The sequence below is a fragment of the Thalassophryne amazonica genome, chromosome 18 (genome assembly GCF_902500255.1).
Source record: "Thalassophryne amazonica chromosome 18, fThaAma1.1, whole genome shotgun sequence".
Lineage (NCBI taxonomy): Eukaryota > Metazoa > Chordata > Actinopteri > Batrachoidiformes > Batrachoididae > Thalassophryne > Thalassophryne amazonica.
Genome location: NC_047120.1, coordinates 24,391,562 through 24,410,240, shown reverse-complemented (window position 1 = coordinate 24,410,240; position 18,679 = coordinate 24,391,562). Strand labels below are relative to the sequence as shown.

The following is an 18,679-nucleotide window of genomic DNA, read 5'->3' as shown; positions in this document are numbered from 1 at the left end:
TTACTTTTTCAAAGTAACTGTGGCAACACTGTCAGTGAGAGACTTTGAGAAAAACTGGGCATTTTTTCTAGTACAGGCAACTGTCTGCATGATGTTGTGGCTGGGGTGCCTGGCGTGCCTGGCTGGCTTTTGTTTGTCTTCTGTTTTCTGTCTTTTGTTTTTCCTTCCAGGTGGCACGCGTTTAGGACTGAGTGGCTGTGTGGCTGAGTTATCAGGACCTCACCCTGATCACCTGAGGCTGATCATGTGCAGCTCGTCAGGACTCACAGCTGTGGTGCATCTACACGGATTGGAGCATGGTGGCATTTAAGTCTGGAGTACACAGTGTGTATTTGCCAGAGACTCGACCTTGTGACCAGACGGGTGAGATCGTCGTCTTGAGAGCCATCTCATCATTATGGATGCAGAGAACGTCCAGGTTTGATGCCATGGTCTGTGAAAGAGGAGGGGGTGAGGTCTCACGCTCGTCAGCACACTTCCTGAGGTATGTTAGGTTTTGTGACTAACATTAGTACAGTCAGTAAATGTGGTGTCCCTCACACCTTATTATATTGAGCTGTTATGTTAGTCGTTTAATCAGCTTCCACTGCAGTTGAGTAGGTGAACAGGGTGTTCCATGCCTGCAGGGTGGGAAGCTGATTAGTAATTAAGCCAGGAAGTGTTTGCTGTTTATGTACACCTTTGAGTGGTCTCTCTGTGTGTGGAGTGTGGACTCACATGATGGTTCTTCTTTCACAGACTCGGTTTGTCGCGGCCACCTGGGGGGTGTCGGCGGGGTCCTTGGGTCCGAACTGTTTCTGGTTCCGGACCGTTAGTGCTGCTGGGAGCACACCGTCATCTCCACCTCGCAGACCGCGCACTCATTTGTTGTATTTAGCACGTCACTGTTATGTCATTAAATTTTGTTATCCTTTGTACCGTGCTCTGCTTATTTCATACTGGGTCCTTCAAATGCTGTTCGGTTCTCCGTCCTGCGTCCGACACATAACACATGAGACCTAATTTAAGGTTTGTAGCAAGGAAATTGTCACAGTACACTTTACTAAACCTACTGAACAGCCATTGGGGTACAGTTAAGAACATATTAAGATATCTCAAAGGTACAAGCAGCAAAAAGTTGTGTAACAGAAGGAGTGAAGAGAACCCAAGTATACAAGCTCATAGTGATGCAGATTGGGCTGCTGATACCAATGATAGATGAAGCACATTTGATACAATGTTGAACTTAATGCAATATGCTGAAAACCATTTAACATTCTTACACCTGACTTCTTTTTGGCACAGGCCTAATTATTAAAATTATGTTGGCAAAGTGTGCAAGTCGATGAGAAACTGAAACAATCTTGTAAAACCCCTTTTGGCGTGAGAACACAAAAGTCAGACCATTTGGCAGCTATCCTACATAGTTTAATTGATACTCTGGGTTTTTAACCTTACAGAGGAGAATGTGTGTTCATCATTGATTGTTGACCCGTCTGTTGTCCTTTGATCCTGTAATGAGGATTGCTCATTAGTTCTGCAATCCTCATTACAGGATCAAAGGACACAGGCTCAGAAAGATCAATGATAGGATCCAAGGAATCAGGACCAATACTAAAAGGCCCCTTTCAGAATTGAATAAGCATTTTCTTTTGCTCAAAACTTACATCTCTGCTAAATTCCATTAAAAATAATGTTTTGAGCTGTCATCCTGCCTAACTAGCTAAATGACTAGGGATAGAGCCAGGATTTTACAAAGGGGTGGGGTGACAAGTATGATGACAACTAAAAAATATTTGAAATGTCTGTGGCTAAAAAAGTGAACACCTTTGCTACACCTTGCCTAATGAGTAAACAGTGAACAATGTTATTTTAACAATAAGTGCAACAAATTTATGCAAAATGACTGGAAGACATTTGCACAAGATGTTCAACAATATTGCACATAACTCAGAGTCACTGAATAACTCTTTTCTTTATGTATTCATCCTGCAGAAGTGGGAGGAATATACAACTCTGATTGCCACAGGTAGAAAAGACCTCTTGTGGCATTCTGTGGTGCACCTTGGTGGTCTCAGCCTATGACTGAGGGTACTCTGACAGGATGTCAGTGTGGCATGCAGGGGGTGGGAGGTGTTCTCTAGGATGCTGCGCAGTTTCCTCAGCATCCTCCTCTCTGACACCTCCACCACAGACTCCAGCTCAACCCCCAGGACAGAGCCAGCTCTCCTGATGATCTTGTTGAGTCTATTCGTGTCAGCTGCCTTCAGCTTGCTGCCCCACCACACCGTAGTAGGCCTTTTAAATACAATTAAATAATTCTGACGTGCTTTTAAATTGTTTACGCTTTATTTCTAGGTTTATTGTAAGTTTTGAGTTGTTTTAAATTGGGTGGATATACGTGTGCATATTGAAACTCTAAGGATATCATAAAGCATTAAAGTTGAAGTTTCAATCAAAGTGACAAACGAACAGACGAACAAACAAAAACAAAAAACAGGAAGGAATAAAAGCCCATCAAGACCTCACAGTAATTTCTGGCTTCACCCATAAATTAATTCGTTGACATATTCTTGCTGAGATATTGAAGAAAATGTCAAAATGGGCTCTGCAGCGTCACAGAGAATGCATCAAATCCTGCATGTGACCTTTATATCAAATCAACGACCTGACCCTTTAAAGAATAATTGGACCAAGCCATGAATCATGGATTGAGAATCTTTGAACTTTACTGACATTCTAAATGGCAGCAAACCTGTTTTTAGTGTGCATTTTTAGATTTGGTCATTAACTTGCCGCAATATAACAGTGTGAAGCCAATTATGTCTATTTCATGCCACCGAGGCCCTCAGTACGACCAATGTTACTTCATTCATTATAACAGCTAAGTACTCGGCTAAAGCGCTACACACTACAGTTGTGTTAGTCAAAGGAAATGTCACATTTCCATGTGATAATTATTCCAAAGGGACTTAATTGTCACATCATCTTGAGTAATGCATTCAGATTGGTGACAAATGGACTTGGCCTTTTATATATCTATTGCTCATGCTGGATGTCTTTCCTGATGCGGACTGGGTAATGTGTTAGGAATGAAAGGATGGCGCAACATTTGAAGGAAATGAAAATTGGCAACCGACAGAGGGCTGAATTCAACGACACCCCAAACATCAAAGCGAAAAAAAAAAAAAAACTATGCTGGATGCTTGTCCATTTGGCCAAAATTTCATTGCAGCAACTCAAAATGGCACTTAGTAGTTTGTATGGCCCCCACATGCTTGTATGCATGCCTGACAATGTGTTGTAAAAACCCTTATGATCCTGATCTCCTCCCACATCTGGACGAAGGCATCACTTAGCTCCTAGACAGTCTGAGGTGCAACCTGATGGTGTCAGATGGACCGAAACATAATGTCCCAGAGGTGTTCTCTTGGACTGAGGTCAGGTGAGCATGGGGGCCAGTCAACGGTATCAATTCCTTCATCCTTGAAGAACTGCCTGCATACTCTCACCACATGAGGCTGGGCATTGTTGTGCAGCAGGAGGAGCCTAGGACCCACTGCACCAGCTTAGGGTCTGACAATGGGTCCAAGGATTTCATCCCAGTACCTAATGGCAGTCAGGGTGCCGTTGTCTAGTGCAGTGGTCTTCAACTCCTGTCCTCGAGGGCCAGTGTCCTACACCTTTTTAGATGTGTCCCTGGTCCAACACACCTGAATCAAATGGCTGAATTACCTCCTCAGTATACAGTCAAGTTCTCCATTTAATCAGCCCTCGAGGACTTGACTTGAAGACCCCTGGACTCTAGTGTGTGGTGTTCTGTGCATCCTTCCAGAGACATGTCTCCTCAGACCTTCACTGACTCATGGACTGGTCATGCTGAATGATGTTGCAGGCAGCATAATGTTCTCCACAGCATCTTCAAACCCTTTCATATTAGTCACATGTGCTCAGGATGAACTTGCTCTCATCTGTGAAAAGCACAGGGCATCAATGGCAGACCTGTCAATTCTAGTGTTCTATAGCAAAGGCGAGTCGAGCTCCACGGTGCTGGAGCCCACTACAGTTCGTTGGGCCCTCAGGCCACCGGCATGAAGTCTGTTTCTGATTGCTTGGTCAGAGACATACCCACCAGTGTGACCTGCTGTACGTTTTTTTTTTGTAGGGCTCTGGCAGTGCTCATCCTGTTCTTCCTTGCACAAAGGAGCAGATACCGGTACGGCTGATGGGTTAAGGACTTTCTACTGCCCTGTCCAGCTGTCCAAGAGTAACTGCCTGTCTCCTGGAATCTCCTCCATGCTCTTGAGACAGTGGTGGGAGACATGGCAAACCTTCTGGCAATAGCATGTATTTATGTGCCACTCTGGAGGAGTTGGACTACCTGTGCAATCTCTGCAGGGTCCAGGTACTGCACCATGCTACCAGTAGAGACACTGACCCTAGCCAAATGCAAAACTAGTAAAAAAATCAGTTAGAAAAGATGAGGAGAAAAGAAAACATTTTAGTGGCCTCCGCTTGTAAAACCATTCTTGTTTTGGGTGTTGTGTTGGTGTAGAGGATGCCATCCTCCACCTGCTACACAGAGTCCACTTGCACCTGGATATGGGAAATGGCACAGTGAGGATTCTCTTACTGGACTTCTTGAGTGCCTTCAACACCATCCAGCCCCTTGTGCTCCGGGACAAACTGAACAGGATGAGAGTGGACCCCTGCCTGATCACTTGGATCTCCAGCTACCTCATGTCAGGCTGAGGAATGCCACATCTGACACTGTGATCAGCAGGACTGGAGCACCCAACACAACTTGACTTTTGGCTTTTGCAAATGGCTTTTTTTTTATTTATTTTTTTTACATATGCATAAAATGGCATACTTTACAAAAGCACACTTAAATACCAACACACATGTAACTTCACATTAACGTGTTGGTTTTTACATAGAATGAATGAATCAACCAATCAGTGTTAGTGGAGGCTCATTTACACATAATCCCTTTGGCATCTATCTGTGTTTGTTACAAACCTTCAGAATTAGTGCATTATTTAAAATTAAAAGATATGTGTTATATTTTAACTTTGTACAAATGACATAATTGACATTAATGGAGTTATTCTATCCATAATAATTTGATTTTAATTCAAAACCATAAGTCAAACTGCTTTATTTTCCAAGACCTCTGCCTCACAGCGGCACTGCCATGAGGGTTGAGCTTAGCTCCTCTCATCTACTTCATTGCTGCAGAATATGTAGTAAACAGGAGCTTCCAGCAGTGGGCACAAAGACAGAAGTGCTGACTCATTGTTTGTGTTTGTGGTCACCTTTCTTGCTACCAGAAGCGATCGTGGTGTTAAATCTAAGTCAGCTTGTTAGTAGTTTACTGAAAGTTAACTATTGGTTATTTATCTGTAATTTATCGGTTAGTTGTAGCTTCCGATAAATTTTTGGATGGTTTATCGGTTTAGCTTTATAAAGATAACCTTTCAGTTAGCTGATTAGCTGTTATCAAAGCTAACTTTTTGGTTAGCTGTGCCCACCACTGTTAATAAGTCATACAAAAGCCTTTGTTTGTAATGACAGCTTCAAGACGCCCCCCTGTATGGTGTGTATTATGACATCCAAAGAGTTCAATTTTGGTCTAATCTGACCAGACTATACTCTCCCAGTATTTCACAGGTTTGCCTAAATGTTGTGCAGCAAACTTTAAACGCGCTTCAACATACTTTTTCTTCATCAGTGAAGTCTTGCTTGGTGAGTGTGCATACAGGCCATGGTGGTTGAGTACATTACTTATTGTTTTCTTTTGAAACAATTATACCTGCTAATTCAAGGTCTTTCTGAAATGGTCCTTGCCTCTTGGCCAACAAATAATTATTTTCAGTCCTCTGTCAGAAATCTTGTGAGGAGCACTTGGTCACGGCTGGTTTATGGTGAAATGATGTTCTTTCCACATCCAGATTTTGACCCCAATAGTGCTCACTGGAACATACAGAAGTTTATAAATCCTTCTGTAACTAGTGTCATCTGAATGTTTTGCAACAATAAGGTTGTGGAGATCTTTAGAGAGCTATTTGCTTTTTACCCATCATGAGATGCTTCCTGTTTGACACTTTGGTAATGAGACACCTTTTTTATAGCCCATCTGTTGGGACTGAACCAGCTGATATTAATTTGCACTGACAAAGAGCAGGATTGCTTTGTAATTACTGATATATTTCAGCTGGTGTCTTGACTTTCCATGCCTTTTTGCACCCCCCCCCCCTTCTTCAACTGTTCAATACTTTTTTCCCTTTGTCATTTCCCATGATTACACATAACTTAATTTATGAACATCTATGGTCTGAATTCTTTGCATGTGTGGATAACCTGTGTTGTTGTCAACATCTGGTGAAAATTTCATTTCAATAACACCTTTAGAAATATATTTATTGAGAAAAATGTTGGTGTTAAATACTTATTTTACCCATTGTTACTGACCAGACTAATGTACCAAAAGGTGAATTGACTTGATGTTATATTATGATTAAAAACTGTCCCTTTAAATGTGCATGTGAGTAGTGCCCTGTGCAGCCTTTTGCCACTCTGGGATTCCTAAAGAGACAGCAGTGCCAGTACTCACTACTCCTCACGTAACCACAGATTTTTATTTATTTTTTTTTTGAGATCTCAGACAGCAACAACTTTCCAGAAATCATCCAAAAATCATTTTTAGAGGCTGAAAATGGCTCTGACCAAGAATGTATTCAGACTACAGCTGGCAACTCTGCTCAGTACAGAAGAGGGAGGTTTGAAGAGGAGTGGCTGAGGGGGGAAGCTCCGTTTATGTACAATAGTCTTGCATAAGTGTGACTTCTCATGGCAGAAAAATGATTCAAACCAGTCAGACTAAATGTAAATTAAAACTGGGAAATTGTTCAACCATTACATTGCTCCTGTTGCTGCTCCTTTGCGGGGGTGGGGGTGGAGGGTGTGTGCTGTGAGTAGCATCTTTTTTTCTTTTAATGTGGTCAAGATGGGAACGGCTTGTTTGTGCCCGTTTGTTTTCAGATAAGATCGGATCTTCATTTGTTGTTTGCCTTCACCACAAACTCAGCTCTTCCTGCATGTTTCCCATTGTGTTGATAAAGTCGTAGAAGACATTCACCCTGCTGTAACAGAAATACTGTTGTCACTCACTTTCTTGCACTCTGTTCTAATTTACAATGTTGTTTCAAGTTACATTAACCAAACACATCCTGCTCTTGTTTCACAGTAAAAGCCTTAGAGCCGCGTGAAGGGCACCAACTTGAACAGCAAGTGTTGCATTTAATTAACAGTATCTTAAGTCAAAACAAACGCGCCAACTGATTGGACATAATTATGATAGTGAATCCAATATTGATCCGTCTAATGTGATTTCTCACAGCATTAGGCACTATTCCACAAAGAGCATTTGCGGTTTGTGTTGGCTGTATTTCCTTTTGGGAACTGAATTCGTACTTTAGAGCAGTTGTTTTTTTATGGTTGTCTCCAGATTTTACTGCCTGCCATAAATTCACTCTATGCCCTGTGAACATGGGGGTGGTATTGGTGATAACAATGTAGACGTGGGACGACAAGTTGTAATAGTCGACTATATCTAGCTAACATCCCAGTAGTCAATTATTTTTTTATTAGTCGACGAGTCGAAAGCCATTTGTTAACCCATTTAACCCCTAAAAGAATAGACCTGTTGGAGCTGCCATCACTCCCTGCACTCAATGAAGAAAGTGCGTGAACCTTGGCAGGTATTGGCTTGAGCTTAGTCCACTCAAACAGGTCATCTGTGCCTAGAAAGTGAATGCAGGTATTGTTTTTATGCTCATGTTTTTTTGTGTTTGTGATTTTGTATCCATATTTGTTAAAATAAATGTCACATTTGAGTTTCACCATGAAGATTCAAAATTGGCTTAATTCATTCAATATCAAATTTAGTCGCTGACTAGACAATGAGTAATGGTACCCAACTAGTCGACTAATGATTTTTATTAGTTGTCCCAACCGGAGAAAAAAGCAGTAAATCCATCCATCTTCTACCGTTTAGTCCAATTAAGGGTCGCGGGGGGCTGGAGCCTATCCCAGCAGTCATAGAGCACGAGGCGGGGTACACCCAGGACAGGACGCTAGAGCAGTAAATCATAGAAATAAAATGTTTTTGATTCTTTCACTGTGGTTATGTTCTAAAACACAAACCACGGCCACACATCTGTCAAGTCAGGTCTGGGAGCACTCGATGATGTCATGCATTACTACATCCATTACGCCACAGAACTCACCTTCAGTTCTGGATTTAGTGTGGCGGTACAGCAAAACAATTGTTCATTTTGTGATAAAAGCATGGAGTTTGGTGCACACATTCTAAATTAACTAATGTTTATTCTTAGATCGGGAGCCATCCTGGAGCTGACCTCTAATGAGCTACAGGGGGTCAATAAAGAATTACACAGGGGTCAAAATTTAAAAATGCTCCAATCATGTTGAAAACTATACCACATTATTTGACTGATCATAACGATTCCAAGATGGTATAGTTTGGACTATCTATGACTGAATGTTCTGAAGTTATGGGGTAAAGACAGCAAAAATGGTGACAGAGGTCAGTTTCAGTTTGTACAGGGGTTAAAAGTTAAAGTTACTTCAATTTTGGGAAAAAGTGATGCAAATTATTGGTTGAAATAAAAGGATTAATAAATGGAATAGTTTTGACCGTTGAATGTTTGGTCTCCAAAGTAAAGGTCAAACAAGGTCAACGTCCATTGGATTCTATAACGTATGATGTGTCACCCCGTAACATGATAACTAAGCATGACAGATGGTGCAAACTATTCCTTTTTAAAATACTATTAACTCAACCAATAATTTGCATTTTTTTTTTCCTACCAAAATTGGAGCAACTTTAACTTTTGACACCCTGTAGCTCATTAGCAGTCAGCTCCAGGATGGCTCCATATCTGAGAATAAACATTAGTTAATTTAGAATATGTGTGCCAAATTCCATGCTTTTATCACAAAATGAACAATTTTATGGAAATTTTAGCTAAGCTGCACCATTAATGTAACCAACCAGGCAGACGGCCGGTTCATCCCACCTCTCAAAAGCCATATCTGCCACAGCCAGGTGAAACGTGGGCATCTTCTTGGCCTTCTCCAGCCACTGGGGTCCCCAGCACTGAGGCTGATAGAAATGCACTGCATGGGCAAAATGACGTTATGGCGGTGGTGGGCACAGCTAACCAAAACGTTAGCTTTGATAACCATTAATCGGATAACTGAAAAGTTATCTTTTATGAAGATAAACTGCTAAAAAAATGTATCTTTAATACAGATAAGCAATACCTATTAGCATTGATTTGGATGCGGCCACATCAGATTACACTGTCCGCTTCTGATAAACCAATTTCACTTTAAGCGCCGCAAGGGCTGCTGGGTAAATTCAAGGATCACAAACACAAAGAATGCATGAAAAATGAATAAATAAAAAAGTAAAACCCCAAACACTGTCATCATCTTTCAAAAGCAGTAAAACACAGTATTAGAAGTCACAGTTTATGTCGGTATTAGATACACTGTCATTTACGAGCTAAAAGCTGCTACTTTTTTCGCTTGCTTTGAACCCTGCGGCTTAAACATCCATTAATGCATTGATTGGCAGAGTAAAATACACGTTGTAAATATAAATTCTTACCTGTTAGTTTCAGTGGGATTCATCTGAATAAATAATCCACATAAAGCATCCTTTTTAAAAATCCAAAACAGTGTCTAAACATGAAGAAAAGTCTCTCCCTCTGTACACACAGCTGCGCCATGAGAGCTCCTCTCCCCCACCGAGTCTTGGCGATTAAATTACAGCCACAAAGCAGTAAAATAAAATAATGTTAAAATTACGGTAGTCTGTTTTGTTTTTGTGTCGAGTGGAGGAGTCACTGTAATGTCCAAAGTGAACCTGAACTACACTACCCACAATGCTCCTTGCGCCGAGCAGCCAATCACATTTTGCACTTAATGATGACATCATCAGCAAGCGACAGGTAGCCACTCTGCTAAAAACACAACAAACAGACTAAAATGTTTGATTTTAGGGTTTACAAACATTTTTGACTGTTAAACTTTTCAAAATGACCAAATATTTTCACAAAAACAATAAAGTTTATCAGTTTGAACATTAAATATCTTGTCTTTGTGGTATATTCAATTGAATATAGGTTGAAGAGGATTTGCAAATCACTGTATTCTGTTTTTTATTTACATTTTACGCAACATCCCAACTTCACTGGAATTGGGATTGTATGGTTGTCAGACTTGGACGCCCACCTGTGACCTCCGGTTATGACAAGATGGCTTTGGTAACAGGTTGGGTATCAGTAACATTACTGTCAAGGTCAGGACGCATGTGGTGGCACCACATCCACCAAATCATGGAACTACCTTGGGTCTTGAGTGGTCACCACACAGGAAGACAACAGTTCTGTCCCCACCTTCATATTCCTGAGCAGTGAATGACAAGTTAAACACCAACTTCTTTTCTTTTTCTGTCTCTAACCCACAACTTGGTCCAGCTCCTTAAATGGACTCGAGCGAGATTTGACACACAGTGCAGGGGATAACTGAAAAAAAATGCTACAAATGGTGATGCAAGCACCAAATTTGGCACACATACTACTTAAACATTACTCTTTTAAAAATGTACCCACGTGAACTTTCAATAGGCGTCCAAGAAGGGGTCATTTGAAGTATTACACAGGGGTCAAAATTTAAAAATGGTCCAATCATATTGAAAGGTATTCCATATTATTTGTCTGATCATAAAGATTCCAAAAAGGTATAGTTTGGACTATCTGTGAATGAATGGTTTATAGTTATGGGGTAAAAACAGCAAGAACACTGAGAAAGGTCAATTTCAGTTTGTACAGGGGTCAGAAGTTAAAGTTGCTAGAATTTTGGTAAAAGTGGTGCAAATTACTGGTTGAGCTAACAGGATTAATAAATGGAATAGTTTTGACTGTGTCGCGTGCTTGGATTGCAAAATAAAGGTTACGCAATATCAGCATCCATTGGATTCTATGACATGTGACATATGCTACCCTGTAACATGATAACTAAGCATGATACATGATGCAAACTATTCCTTTTTAAAACTGTATTCACCCAACTAATAATTTGCATCACTTTTTACCAAAATTGGAGCAACTTTAGCTTTTGACCCCTGTACAAATTGAAATTGACCTTTGTCACTGTTCTTGCTGTTTTTACCCCATAACTCCGGAACATTCATTCACAGATAGTCCAAACTATACCTTTTTGGAATCTTTATGATCAGACAAATAATATGGAATACCTTTCAATATGATTAGAGCATTTTTAAATTTTGACCCCTGTGTAATACTTCAATTGACCCCTTCTTGGCCGCCTATTGAAAGTTCACGTGGGTACCCGGCATTTTAAATGAGTAATGTCTAAGGAGTGTGTGTCAAACTTGGTGCTTGCGTCACCATTTGAAGAATCCCTCAGTAAATATTCACTTATCTGCTGCACTAACAAAGCGTCTCTGTTTCAAAGCTGAGGAGATGAGAGTGTTTCAAAATGATCATAATCATATGATCATGACCATAAATGTCTGCTTTGGCCAGCGTCTCCGTCCTGGTCTTGCAGTGTCTCACAAACACCTGTTTTGTGTGTGTTTTTGAAAATGCAGTCCACAGTGTGTGTCTGTTCCTGTAAGTCGTTTGTGGCGTTGGTGTCTAAGTGAAGTAGACATGTTGTGGCGGTGTGATGAGGTTAGTGCTGCAGGGCTCTGGACGCGCTGTAGGAAGTGTAACACGGTGGCCTCCTCAGCTCCCTCTAATGGCTCTGAGCTTGATTGAATTTGTTTGTGCATCCAGCAGCTTCCTAATAATCAAGCAGACAGATGATAAATGCGGCCGGTGAGTTTGCATCGGAAATAATGAGCACACACAGACCGTCACATTTCCTTAATAGTGCAGAAGATAACTGAAACAATCCTTCACATCACACTAGTATAGTTCTACCATAGAACTGGAATATATTATAGAAGACATACCTTACTGAATTTTCATGGTGATACAAGCATCAGATTTGGCATGAATGTTCTTAATAAATCAGTGTTTGAGAAAAAGTGCTGGCCACTTGAAAATCCAATATGGCAGCCAGGTTGGGGTCAATGAAGATTTACAGTAGTGTTCAGAATAATAGTAGTGCTATGTGACTAAAAAGATTAATCCAGGTTTTGAGTATATTTCTTATTGTTACATGGGAAACAAGGTACCAGTAGATTCAGTAGATTCTCACAAATCCAACAAGACCAAGCATTCATGATATACACACTCTTAAGGCTATGAAATTGGGCTATTAGTAAAAAAAAGTAGAAAAGGGGGTGTTCACAATAATAGTAGCATCTGCTGTTGATGCTACAAACTCAAAACTATTATGTTAGCAATCCTGTGAATCACTAAACTAGTATTTAGTTGTATAACCACAGTTTTTCATGATTTCTTCACATCTGTGAGGCATTAATTTTGTTTTGTTTGCTCGTTTATTAGTGTGCTTGGGGTCATTGTCTTGTTGAAACACCCATTTCAAGGGCATGTCCTCTTCAGCGTAAGGCAACATGACCTCTTCAAGTATTTTGACATATCCAAACTGATCCATGATACCTGGTATGCGATATATAGGCCCAACACCATAGTAGGAGAAACATGCCCATATCATGATGCTTGCACCACCATGCTTCACTGTCTTCACTGTGAACTGTGGCTTGAATTCAGAGTTTGGGGGTCGTCTCACAAACTGTCTATGGCCCTTGGACCCAAAAAGAACAATTTTACTCTCATCAGTCCACAAAATATTCCTCCATTTCTCTTTAGGCCAGTTGGTGTGTTCTTCGGCAAATTGTAACCTCTTCTGCACGTCTTTTATTTAACAGAGGGACTTTGCGGGGGATTCTTGCAAATAAATTAGCTTCACACAGGCGTCTTCTAACTGTCACAGCACTTACAGGTAACTCCAGACTGTCTTTGATCATCCTGGAGCTGATCAATGGGTGAGTCTTTGCCATTCTGGTTATTCTTCTATCCATTTTGATGGTTGTTTTCCATTTTCTTCCACGCGTCTTTTTTTTTTTTTTTTTGTCCATTTTAAAGCATTGGAGATCATTGTAGATGAACAGCCTATAATTGTTTGCATCTGCGTATGTTTTCCCCTCTCCAATCAACTTTTAATCAAACTATGCTGTTCTTCTGAACAATCTCTTGAAGGTCCCATTTTCCTCAGGCTTTCAAAGAGAAAAGCATGTTCAACAGGTGCTGGTTTCATCCTTAAATAGGGGACACCTGAGTCACACCTGTTTGTTCCACAAAATTGATGAACTCACTGACTGAATGCCACACTAGTATTATTGTGAACACCCCCTTTTCTACTTTTTTTTTTTTTTTTTTTTACTAATAGCCCAATTTCATAGTCTTAAGAGTGTGCATATCATGAATGCTTGGTCTTGTTGGATTTGTGATAATCTACTGAATCTACTGGTGCCTTGTTTCCCATGTAACAATAAGAAACATACTCAAAACCTGGATTAATCTTTTTAGTCACATAACACTACTATTATTCTGAACACTACTGTACACAGGGGTCAAAATTTTCAAATTCTCCAATCATATTGAAAGCTATACCACATTATGTGTCTGCTCACAAAGATTCCAAAAAGGTATAGTTTGGACTATCTGTGACTGAATGTTCTGTAGTTACGGGTTAAAAACACCAAGAATGATGAGTGAGGTCAGTTTCAGTTGGTACAGGAGTCAAAAGTTAAAGTTTCTCGAATTTTGATAAAAATTGGTGCAAATTATTGGTTGGATAAATAATAAAACTAATAAATGGAATTGACTGTGTTGAGTGTTTGGTTTCCAAAGTAAATGTCAAACAGTGTTGACGTCCATTGGATTCTATGACATGTGACATATGTAACGTGACAACTGAGCATGACACATGGTGCAAACTATTCCTTTTTATTAATTTAATAATTTGCATCACATTTTACAAAAATTGCAGCAACTTTAACTTTTGACCCCTTTAAAAACTGAAATTGTCCTTTGTCACCATTCTTGCTGTTTTTACCCCATAACTCCATAATATTCAGTCACAGATCGCCCAAACTATACCTTTTTGGAATATTTATGATCAAACAAATAATGTTATACTTTTCAGTATGATTGGAGCATTTTAAAATTTTGACCCCTGTGTAATTCTTCATTGACCCTTACCTGGCTGTGATATTGGATTTTTAAGTCACCAGCACTTTTTTCTCCAACACTGATTTATGAAGAACATTCATGCCAAATCTGATACTTGTATCACCAAGTGAAGGATTGTTTCAGTTATCTGCTGCACTATTAAGGAAATGTGACGGTCTGTGTGTGCTCATTATTTCCGATGCAAACTCACCGGCCCCATTTATCATCCGTCTGCTTGATTTATTAGGAAGCTGCTGGACGCAAAAACAAATTTAATCAAATTCTCTATATAAATGTCCATTTAGCATTTAAGTAAATAAACTGTATGTACTGGCAAGGAGACACCTTCGCACTACTGCAATAACACTACTGGCCACCGATGAGGGCACATCCACACACTAGGCACACCACAGCAACCATTTGACACACTGTGGTGTCGTATTAGTACTTATACTGCAACACTGACTGCATCAATAATTCTAATCCAATAATATAATAAATATTATTCTGAAATGTATTATTTTGTGTGATGAGTACTTTTAGACAACCTTTTACATACAGCATGTGCAAAATATTCCTACAGTGTAGTATTAGTAATTTTACGTAAATTGCAACATTAAAGTGATTAATGCATACATCAATAATTACAATATAATAAACAATATAATGAATATTATTCTGAAGTCAACCATTGTGCAAATTGAGTGTTTTTAATTTTGGTACTTTAAGTGTACTTTAATGTGAATAATTTTCTACTTTCGTTGAGCTGTATGTTCTGTTAAAATGGTTCCCACTAAATCAACATGCTCCTAATTGTATATGTTAAAGTTCTTCATCAAACTGGACGGTGATGCTCTTTATTAATTTACCTTTCTTGTATTTTGCTGCCTTCCAAAGTCTGAGTGCTGACGGACAGACGGCCTTGTTGTTGCCGTGGCGTGTCGTTGCGCTGTGTGCTGTAGACCATATTAATTTGTTCACCCTGTGCTCCCTCCAGCTCCCCAAAGATTTATTGTGGAGTGGAAGCACAGCACGTAGCTGCATCACACCATGCCAGAAAGAATTTGAATCTTGCTGCCCTGTCTGAGGAGCACGAGGCCATTCTGCATCGGAAGAATGCAGAAAACCAACAGTGTGTGCAGGTGGGCACGGCCTTCGAGAGAGCGACGTGTGGCGCGGTTACAGTGGAAGCAGACGAGGATGTTTGGCGAGCCTGTGCATCCTGTCTCCATTTCCTGCTGGGTGAATCACGCCTGGCCCAGCAGATGGCATGAAACTGCACACCTGTTCATGCAACAGACAAAAGTTGTCCTAAACCGGTTCTCCAGCCACAGCTGTAACTAGTGTCACCTTCTAAATACTTATGTACCTGACTTTATTGAGGAGGTCCAATGACTCTAATTTCAGTGTTCTCAGAACTCAGAAAAAAGTGGTGACATTCAGTTTTTAACAGCAACCCAAGAAACCTCCAGTTTTGCAACATGAGACCTCACCTGTGCTCACATCTAAAACTGTCTTCAGCAAAATGGCGAATGTAATCCTCACACTGAATAATGTAACCCAAAGGGACTGTACAGAGTGAGAATAACAATGGGTTGAGCACAGATCCTTGTGGCACCCCCTATTTCATGATGTGTGAAAACTGAGGGACTATGTATAAAAATAGCTGTAATTCCTAAATATTAATATTTTTGTGAATGCCCTTGAATTAAAACTAAAAGTCTACACTGTAAACACATCTTGACTATTTCATTTAAACTAAATTGTAGCATATAGTGATGAAACTACCAATTTTCTCACTGTTCAAATACTTATTGACCTGACTGTGTGAAATTGTTGGTAACACAAAAAATGGGCAGTTGGGGAAAGTTGACTTTGAAAGGTTTTGGCCAAGGTGCATTTTAAACTTGTGGCCTCAGCTGTGTAGACTTAAGTAGGCTAGTAGACCCTTTTTTGTCATTCTTCCCAGGTTTTGGAAAAGCCTATACATGTGCCCTGTAAAATGTCATGAGCAAACCAGTCCAGCCCCTGTAGTTTACACGATAAAGCAGTTTTTAAAATATGTTTTATTAATTATTTACTTTTTATTAACTAGTGATGGTGTGTTTTTGTGTGTATATTTTTTTTGGGGGGGGGGTCGTTGTGAAGCTCTGTTGGTGTTAAAGTGCTCTATAACACTGCAAAAACTGCCCCTCTCAAAATAAGCCAAATAATCTTAAATTTAGCCAAATTTTTATTTTTTATTTATTTATTTATTTTGCTTAATACAAAACAATCTGCCAGTAGGGTAAGAAAAATTTGCTTGGTTAGAATTCTCAAACCGATCAAATATTTTCAAAAAACATTTTTTCTCATGTAAAAAATGCTCGACAAGATTATTTTTCTATTTTGACAAAAAATAAGTCCAATTTTCATTAAACAAGTCTTTTTTACTTTCTTCGATATCAGTTTTTTGCAGTGAAATAAAATATTATTTAAAAAAACAGTGCATACTAGTACATCATAAAATGTATAAGGCATATCATGAGGATTCACTGATTGGACATTTTTGATTTTGATGGTTCAAAACAACCATTACCAAATTTAAGTGCTGCTTTTTGTAAATGTGAAAAATGCTTAAAAAAAAACAAACAAAACAAAACAAAAAAAAACCTTCTTGGATAATTCCCCAGATTCAGATCAGTTTCTACATGGGATGCATTCTTCCTTGAAAATCAGTCCATTGGTTTTTGAGTACCGGCACTATTGGTGACGGTTCTTACAGAATCTAACTTCTTTTTTTTTCTCTGTCAGTGTTATCATTCTTACGGACGCCTACAGAATGGATCATGTTTTATTCCGTTCATTGTGTCTGTCTGTGTTCTCCAGGAGATCCATCGGATCACTGCAGGTGACGGCATCAAGCGTGTCGACAAGGATGACACAACAGCCAATGAAGTGGGCTGGATGACCTCTGTCAAAGACTGGGCTGGGGTCATGATATCTGCTCAGACGCTAACTGGCAGAGTCCTGGTGAGTGTTTGCATGTTTGGGCGACACGTCACAGGAGGATCGTGAGCACCCACGCACCTGAACGCACCAGTGAGGCATTCTGATCAAAATGATCTTTTCCCAGGTTTTGTCATCAGCTTAGGCTTGTGCCCTGTACAATGTATAGTCAGGTTTGTTATGCAGTTTTGTTGGAATTTTGTACAGATTAGTAAAACAATATCCTTTTGGAACATGCATTCAATAGCCAATTAGAAAATGGATAATTCCATTTTTGCAGATGCCACCATGGCGGCCTTCTTGGAAAATGGACTTTTTCAATATCTTGTTTTCTAGCTTAGCCAGGATGTTGATTTCAGTGGCTAAATGCACATTTCCAGGGCCAAGAAAGCCAATGATGTTATTTAAAAAAATATACATGTTGGCTGATTCACATTTATGGGTAGCCATCTTGGATTTGCATGTGACTTTGCCAATATGTGCAATTTGGCATTTAGTACTGCTGGATTATTTGGCCCTAAAAATGCGCATTTTGCCACTGGACTCAACATCTTAGTTCACAGTTTCCCAGTCGGCCCACTGGAACCAAAGTACTGTACATTTTCCCTTTATCCCTGAAGGTGTGTTTGGCTAATCAAAAGCTGACAGAGCAACAAAACACACCTAAGTTCTGATTAGTTCAGGGACAATTGGAAAATATGCAGTACTTAAGTTCCTGAGGACCAGGATTGGGGAAACACTGTCCTAGGTCATCTAGGTGCCAAGATATTGGAGAAACTCAAGTTTTTAAGATGTCATTTATGCAAATCCAAGATGGTCACTGTATTGGCTTCTGGAAAAATGGAATCATCCATTTTCTGATTGGCTATTGTATCCACTTTTCAAAAATATATAGTTTTGCCCAAAATTCCAATGAAAGCTAGTACCTGAAGTTAATAACACAAAAACTACTAATCTCATCATCTTGTAAATCTCCAAATTAAAAGGGCAGATAATCAGAATAACCTGAATAAACCTTTTAATCAGATCAACACAAAAGGCAAGATTGTTTTGCTTATGCAACAAACCATAAACATGTCTGGACTTGTTACAGGAAATCATCTTATAATGACAAGCACAATGGAAATAAATGTTTGAGGTTACATATTGCTTGAATATATTGCTACATGAGTTTGAAATGAGTTTTGTTGTGTCACTGTCACCTGTGATTATGATAAACACAGGAACAAATGTCTGTGACTTTCTCAGACAGAGACAATAAAGTCACAATAAAACCATTAAAGCTATACGGCCTTTCAAATTTGAAATTGAAAAAACTTCATTATATTATAGGTTTACTCATATTTTTGTAACATATTGTAAAATTACAGCTCATTGTAATGAAGAGTACATATTTGTGTGGAGAAATTCCATAGTGAATATTGCCTTTTCCTTCATTGCCGTCATGCAGA

The 18,679-nt window shown here is 39.6% G+C and overlaps 1 protein-coding gene across 1 annotated transcript in view; it reads left to right on the top strand.

The window, feature by feature from the left end:
• The window catches only part of LOC117530553 (calcium-activated potassium channel subunit alpha-1-like), a 34,588-nt gene extending 17,291 nt beyond the window's left edge, over positions 1–17,297 (top strand). Inside the window, exon 2 of the mRNA XM_034193447.1 lies at positions 17,109–17,297. Within this exon, the coding sequence (XP_034049338.1) occupies positions 17,109–17,297 (189 nt within the window). The remainder of the gene's footprint in view (positions 1–17,108) is intronic.
• The last annotated feature ends 1,382 nt before the right edge of the window (positions 17,298–18,679 follow it).